This window comes from Lupinus angustifolius, chromosome LG19 (genome assembly GCF_001865875.1).
Source record: "Lupinus angustifolius cultivar Tanjil chromosome LG19, LupAngTanjil_v1.0, whole genome shotgun sequence".
In the NCBI taxonomy this organism is placed as follows: Eukaryota; Viridiplantae; Streptophyta; class Magnoliopsida; order Fabales; family Fabaceae; genus Lupinus; species Lupinus angustifolius.
The window spans coordinates 17,139,102-17,146,699 of record NC_032027.1 but is presented as its reverse complement, the minus strand read 5'-3'; the positions used below and the strand labels follow the sequence as shown (position 1 = coordinate 17,146,699).

Genomic DNA, 7,598 nt, shown 5'->3' with positions numbered 1-7,598 from the left:
TCTATATATGATTCATAATTTTATAATTCTTTATGATAATAGTAGTTGTGTTTTTCCTTTTATAGACAAACGACAAAAAATCGTGGAAACTAACCGAACCAAATCAAATTATTCAAGAGCGGTTTGGTTCCTATAGTTAAATTTGTGGTTAATTGAGTAGAACCGAACCATGTGTTTATGTTCGATTCAGTCACTAAAATACATCAAAAATTGAACCGAACCGAATTTTTATACCCGTAATAGAGATAATGCATGGTTTTTTATATATTAATAGTGTGTCTCACATTCATATTTTATAATATTAAGTATTAAATTTGTATTTTTTATTGAATGTATTTCATGTTATAATTTTTGTATTTATTATAATATCCAACTTAAACTATTAATATATATAGTATAGATATAGATATAAAAAATCGTCATCTTCTCATCACAGACTCAATTGTGAAATGGAAGGATCCGATCGACGTCCCTTAATTACAGACCGGGTGACCGTTAACGGCACGGTTACGCCGCTTGCCCTGCTGGCTGACGGAAGGCTATGGTGGTCGGAGAGTGGACAACGGTGTTTGGTGGTGGAAAAAGATGTTCTAGGATTCATTGCTGATGGACCTTACATTAAGATCAAAACTCTTGTTGAGAAACGCGATGGTTGTTGTAGTAGTGGACACCTTGTTAGAAACGACGTCGTCTTTCAACCTTCTTCTCATGAATTACATGCCTTGTGGTGCAACAAGCTTCGTGAATTCATTGATTCTATTGGTAATCATGTTTGTTTTATGCTTCATTCTTATGATAGTAGTGTTTATTATGAGTAATGTGATTAATATGATCATAGATACTGTAAATTGAGAGCGACATTTGTTAGCAGAGCCACGTACCCCAAAAGCGGCGTTGGTTTAGTAGTATAAGGTCCCGTTAGATTCCTAGGATAAGCAAAAGGTAAATAGTTCGATTTCTAGGAGCCACACGAGCAGCCAGACACCCCAATACCTTGGTAGTACACAAAAAAAACACAGTTTTAATTGAATTGTGGTCTAACACAATTGAGGCTAGAACCTTGTGGTTTTGGTTGTCTATGCAATCGTGTCGTGATTGCAACTGTCACAGCATTAGCCACATTGTATTCATCATCACATTAGCTGCATTTTCTTGCAATCGTAACCACAACTGTAGTTTAAAACCTTGTTATGTTATGAATTCTGAAATGTTGAAGGAACATGCAGGTAGGCCTAAGAGGTTGTTTGTTTTTGTTAACCCATATGGTGGGAAGAAATCTGGTAAAAAGATATTTGTTGATAAAGTAAAGCCTCTTCTTGAAGATGCTCAAATCCAAATTACAGTCCAAGGTACTCTTAATTCTTCAACCACACTTTATTTCCATGTTGCTACATGCTATTACTCTTTGCTATATCATTTCTTCATTTTGTTTTTATTATTATATTTTTCAGAAACCAAACATCAGCTTCATGCTAAGGAAATTGCTCATTCCCTGGATATTACAAAGTATGATGGGATTGTTTGCGTTAGTGGAGATGGAATTTTGGTTGAGGTTAGCTTCATTGTCCTGTAGACTCTACCATTATTTTCATGTTCACCGCTCTAAAAATATTAATCATGAAATTCTCTACACTCCCTCATGTTTATAATGCAAAACATTTTGTTGGACAAGGAAATTGTTAATTCTCTAATCCTTCCGATATTTGCATGTCATACTGGCATGCATGGTTTCCAATCTTGTTAGAAAAGAAGGAAAATGTTTGACATGTTATTCAAGTTGGGTTACTTTAACTTTTGCATGGTAACCTGTGCATTATATGTTAATTGTATAGTGTCTCATTTATGACCTTTTCTCTCTTTGTTCTTTACTATTTACCTAACCTTACAAGCATCATAAACCTTAGTAGGTAGTAAATGGACTACTTCAAAGAGAAGATTGGGATACTGCAATAAAGATACCCCTTGGGGTAGTTCCAGCAGGTATGCTAACTGGTTTCTAGGGTTGATGCTTAGGGATCATCTAATTATACTTTAAATTGTATTTGGGCAACAATAGGACATGATGGTTATCAGGAGTTCTGTGATGGGATTAATATTATTTTCTTGCAAGATTCTTCTTTTGTTTTGTAGTAGATAATTGCTGTGTATTGGTAATTATACAAATTTAGTTATACCAAACTAATAAGTTTTTTCTTGTTTTGAAGGTACTGGGAATGGCATAGCAAAATCGCTTCTTGATGCAGTTGGTGATCCTTGTGCAGTAGCTAATGCTGTTCTTGCCATTATTCGAGGTTTCAATCCATTAATCTCATTCAAACATGTCATATCCTTGCCAGTATATTTTCGGGTACTCCTTAAAGTCTAGAATGCGTATTAAATATTGACAGGCCATAAGCGTCTGCTTGATGTGGCTACCATCACACAAGGGGAAACCAGATTTTTCAGTGTTTTGATGCTTGCATGGGGTAATTCTCTCACCATATATCAGGTTATGTCAATGAAGTGGTGACATATGCGCTAAAATATCTAGGCTAATAATAGTTTCATATATTATTTTTTCATCTTTTGTATATCTATCCCAGATTTTATCTGCATCTTGTTCTGACATGACATTCACTCTGACATATTCATGACAATATGATTTCCATTGAAGATATGATTCTATTTCAGGTCTGATAGCAGATGTTGACATTGAGTCTGAGAAGTATCGGTGGATGGGAAGTGCTCGTCTAGATTTTTATGTTAGTAAGCTGTTTTATTGTTACCACCACACTTTATTTTTTTTCTTTCACATATATGTGTGTATCTCATATAGATTGTTTTTGCAATTATCTTCAAACACTTGGGTTGAAGGCAGGAACATAAATGAAAGAATAAATCATGGAAATGTGAGCCCTCCAGTTTAGTTTTGGTTATTTTACAATCTAAAGTTATTATCAAAAGAAAAAATCAGGCTGTGTTTGACTTTATGTAAAATGCCTGGCAAGTACTGACTGAGGTGACAAAATTAACTTCCATTTCTAGGAGTAGAATCAGATATGACTCATTGCTAGTGACTTGATGAAAGTGCCAATCTAGTTCAATGATATATTCTTTTAGCCCTCCTCCTCTCTCTAATTTTGGTGTTGTTTCCTCTCAGCTTCCTACAGTTTCCATCTACATATTCAGTTGTTTTTAGGGTAACATAGTTGTGTGTTTTAGTCTCTGAGAAACATATCCCAAATATAAAGGCCTGAAAAATACATCATCATGGCTTTGTTATAATGAGGCCTGTCTTTCTTTTTAGGAAAAGATTTCTTACTTGTAGTTAATTCCCTCGTTTAGTTCAATTCTATTGATCTGAAGTGTAAGATGTAAAATAATTATGCTTTTCGAACTTTGCTTGTTGATGCAATTTTGAATTGCATTAAAATTAGATTGACAGATAAGTAGTTGAAGTTATTCACTATTGTTTTCTTCATTCACTGCCTTCCTGATGTAGGCTCTCTGTCGATTCATCAACTTAAGACACTACAATGGATGTGTTTCTTTTGTTCCCGCACCTGGGTTTGAAGCTTATGGGGAGCCTACTAGTTACCGCGGCAAATCTATTAGCAAAGGCAACAACATTGATCTCAGTGAAGCAGAAAGTGTTAAGTTACAAAGGTTTTGTTATCAAGGACCTGAAATAGATGTAGAAAATCTTAATTGGAGAATTATAAATGGACCCTTTATCTCCATCTGGCTTCACAATGTACCATGGGGCGCCGAAGACACTATGGCAGCACCTGATGCAAAGGTCGGTTTGTGTGTTTAAGAATTTGTTGTTTTACTTTCTGTCACTCTGGTCTGTTTTCTTAATGTAGATACTTGGAGATGTTTGAGTTACTTCAATGACCGTGACAGCACCGCACCATTCCAAATGTACTCTGTGAAGCTATTACACAAATAATGAGGAACGTTGCCTTTTAATTTGCTTGACTTTAATGGATATTACTGTTCAGAACTAAAGTTTTAAAAATAGGGATGAACATTGTCGCACTGATTTAACAACTGCAGATATAGTGATTGAAGATTAAAAATTGGAATTGAACACTCTTTTAATTGCTACCATAAGCACACCTCAGAAAACTCACTTTCCTAACTTTCTGCCCATTGTGGAACGTCGTTAGTTTGTTACTTATATTTTTTGTGTGCTAAGCATCGTTTTCGTTACTTGGTGATCATCTTTTGTTATTATAATTTGTCGAATGCAGTTCTCTGATGGTTATCTGGACTTGATCGTTATGAAGAACTGCCCGAAGTTACCATTGCTGTCATTGATGTCAGAGTTGAGTACGGGAGGACACGTAAAATCTCCATACGTCACGTACATAAAGGTATAGTGATCAATGTTTATGTGTAAAAGTCGCATTAAACTCCTAAGGTGTCCATGCATTAACTAAATTGGTTAACCGATTTTGGTAATTTATGTATCTTGCAACAAATTCAGGTGAAAGCTTTCATCTTGGAACCTGGTCCGCGCACAAAGGACCAAGGGAAGGAAGGGATCATAGATTCAGATGGTGAGGTTTTGGCAAGGGGGAAAGGATCTTACAAGTGTGAGAAGAAGGCTTTGATGACATATGATAAACTTCAGATAACAGTTGATCAAGGTTTAGCTACGGTTTTTACCCCTATATAGTATTCTTGTCTTGGCTTAATTATTTTCCTATACCCAGAGTCCCATGCTTATTGTTTTTAGTTGCCCAAATGTTTTAGGAACAAAACCTTCCATGTGTTATTGTTGGATGGGAATCCTCTCTCTTACTCGATGAGATTCTGGCATGTGATAAAAAAATTATTTGTGGTCACGATTTCATATTATTTTTCAATAAAAAAAACTTCCTCCTTGTATTCCAGTATTGGCCTTGAATTCGTTATTTTTGTATAGCACCATATAGTATCATAATATTCACCTGTGTATCCAGTATCCATTTCTCCTGGTTGTGGGTATATATATGAAATGTAATTTTGTCATTTCTTAATGAAAAAAAATTCAAACTTTAAAGGATACCCTTAACACTTTTGCCTTTATTTGGTTGACAAGAGAAAATAAAAACATAGAAAGATGTGAGAAAGAGAAAGATGAGAAATAAAGTAGATTGTTGTGATATTTTTTATAAGAGGAGAATGAAAAAAAATAAATAGAAATAAGTATTTTCAATGCCTGAAGTAGATTTACTTTGCGGGCAACAGAAGGGACTAGATCTTAAATATTCTTAGATTGTAGGTATGTGTGTAGTGAGTCAAACTTCTCTCCATTATTGGAGAGGTCAGTTAGTTAAAAATATATGGAAAAATCAAAAGACAATTACACTTTTATTCTCTTAATTTACATTGTTATTACATTTTTTACCTTAAAAATACACTAAAAAACCTAATTATCATCTCTGGTAATGGAAATGAGTTTGACTCGTATGGACTTGGGTCATTTACAACTTTTCCCTTTAACATTTAAAATATGTATTTTTATAAAATATGTGAATCACTCTTTTGGTTAACCTTTCCATCAAGTCTTTAATTATGCATAATAATTCAAGACTTTTTCTTCCAAAATCAACCCTGAACCTCTTCTTTGTTTAGTGTACAATGTCTTCACCAAAATGGCCAAATCTCAAACTCACCTATCATTCACAAGTCACAACATTCTTGAAATGATTAAGGATAAAGGACTAGCCAAATAGGAAACAAATAGTTTATAGATGCAAGAGGTATCTCACGGGGCTGATGCAAGGAAAATGGTTAGCTATTGGATTAATGTTCCTTACATCGGCCCCTCAGATACCTCTTGCATACAATTGAACCAATTTGTAAATCAAGACTGGACCTGTTTTTGACACTAAATTGTTCTAAAATGTAAAAACTATTCCACGTTGGCTTGATTATGGGGTGTAATACGGATAAGATTTGTTGTCACACAATTTGTTAAACCCATATGTCATGAGCTATAATGATAGAAAAAAATATTTAAGTTAAAAATTAATTATTAAATATTTTTTGGAAGTGGTGCAAAATTGATTTTTTATAATAAACACTTCATTTTTTTATTTACAAAACCGAACTACGGTATGGGTAACTACTTAGTAAAATATAATAATAAGAAGACAGATTAGATATGATGATGGGCTTACAACTATTCACGAACAATGTGCTACTGATAATGTATGAGTTTTATACACTGTTATTACATTATTTATCATTGATAATGAATAATTTTTTACTTTTCAAAAAAGGTAATCAAAATAAATGGCCATGATATGATGTCTGTGTATAAATCTTTATATTAACAGTATACGGATATTGCACTCTTGTTCTATTTTGGTCTTAGAAAATATTTTATTCAGAGAAATAATAATTTTACTTTAATCATTTGATATTGAGTTTAATATATATTTATATACTCTTGTTGTATAATATTTTACTTGGTGAGTATATCATTCATTGTTAATTTATATTATATTTTTGTTCAAACTCAATTATACTAAGACATGAATGATATGTTAATAGTTTAAATTATTTTTCTATATTGTTGGTAAACATATTAAATCTACTTATATTTTAAAGAAATTAATTATTAACTATAAATTGATATGATACATTAAGTAAACAATATAGTAATATAATATTTTGTAATAAATTATTCTAAAAATCCTCATAATATATTAGTTATTGTACATATACGGTAGACATATGTAACACCAATAACTTTTATGGTTATCATTATTTTAACATATACTTTTTTAATTTTTAATTATTGGTGGATGATATACAAGTGTATATCAATTAATGTAGACTTATGCACTATTATAACATACTTTTTTTCCTTTTTAATAAGAGTTTAAAATATATTTATTGACAGAATAATTTTTTTAATATTATGAATACATTATCTCCCATTGATTCGTAATACTTTTATTTGAATGTCAATAATAATTAATATATTAATGATAGAGATTTTCTGACAGTATAAAAAAACACCTATTAATATATACTACTTATAAATGAAAAACCCAAAATAACCACCCACCATGGTGTAATTTGTGGTTATTCCTATTTTGCTCTCACTATTTTCTAATTTTTTTACCAAAACAATGATATATAATCTAATGCTTATCTCCGCCCAATACATATTTCATATTAATTGGTTAACTATTTCTTCTCACTTACATTAGAACTCTCAGTTTTTCAATGTAGAATATGAATATTCAAACTAAAAAATTGAACATTACACCAATCGAATAAATTCTACTATAAATTATAAATATTTAACACAAAATATTATATTTACTATTTATGACATATAAACTGCATATTATAAATAATAGGAAAATAGGTTAACAAACACGAACCGTAAACACTTTAGTTTTAATAATGCAAGATGAAAACTGCGCCATATATTCAAATATGGAAATGAAGAAAGAGAAAGTGAAAGGAGTATTTATAAGTTAGGTTGTTGTTTGTGATAGTTAAACAAATAAATAAATAAATAATAAAGTGAGAGATTATTCCAAATTTCCATTATTAAAGAAAGAAAAAAATAAATAAAAAGTTAGAAACGACAACGCCGAATGAACAAA

The 7,598-nt window shown here is 31.8% G+C and overlaps 1 protein-coding gene across 1 annotated transcript; it reads left to right on the top strand.

The window, feature by feature from the left end:
* LOC109333659 (sphingosine kinase 1-like) lies at positions 414 to 4,798 on the top strand. The gene is made up of 10 exons (XM_019569193.1): positions 414 to 762; positions 1,227 to 1,349; positions 1,452 to 1,552; positions 1,908 to 1,980; positions 2,205 to 2,291; positions 2,388 to 2,465; positions 2,671 to 2,741; positions 3,482 to 3,778; positions 4,236 to 4,358; positions 4,472 to 4,798. Exons 1-10 carry the CDS (start codon positions 450 to 452, stop codon positions 4,661 to 4,663), a joined length of 1,458 nt encoding a protein of 485 aa, XP_019424738.1. The 5' UTR covers positions 414 to 449; the 3' UTR covers positions 4,664 to 4,798.

Excerpts from the sequence above, each read along its gene's own strand:
- LOC109333659 (XM_019569193.1), top strand. The coding sequence starts at position 450 with ATGGAAGGATCCGATCGACGTCCCTTAATTACAGACCGGGTGACCGTT. Across the intron at positions 1,350-1,451 it reads AATCCAAATTACAGTCCAAG|AAACCAAACATCAGCTTCAT; the intron begins GTACTCTTAATT and ends TATATTTTTCAG. Across the intron at positions 1,981-2,204 it reads CCTTGGGGTAGTTCCAGCAG|GTACTGGGAATGGCATAGCA; the intron begins GTATGCTAACTG and ends CTTGTTTTGAAG.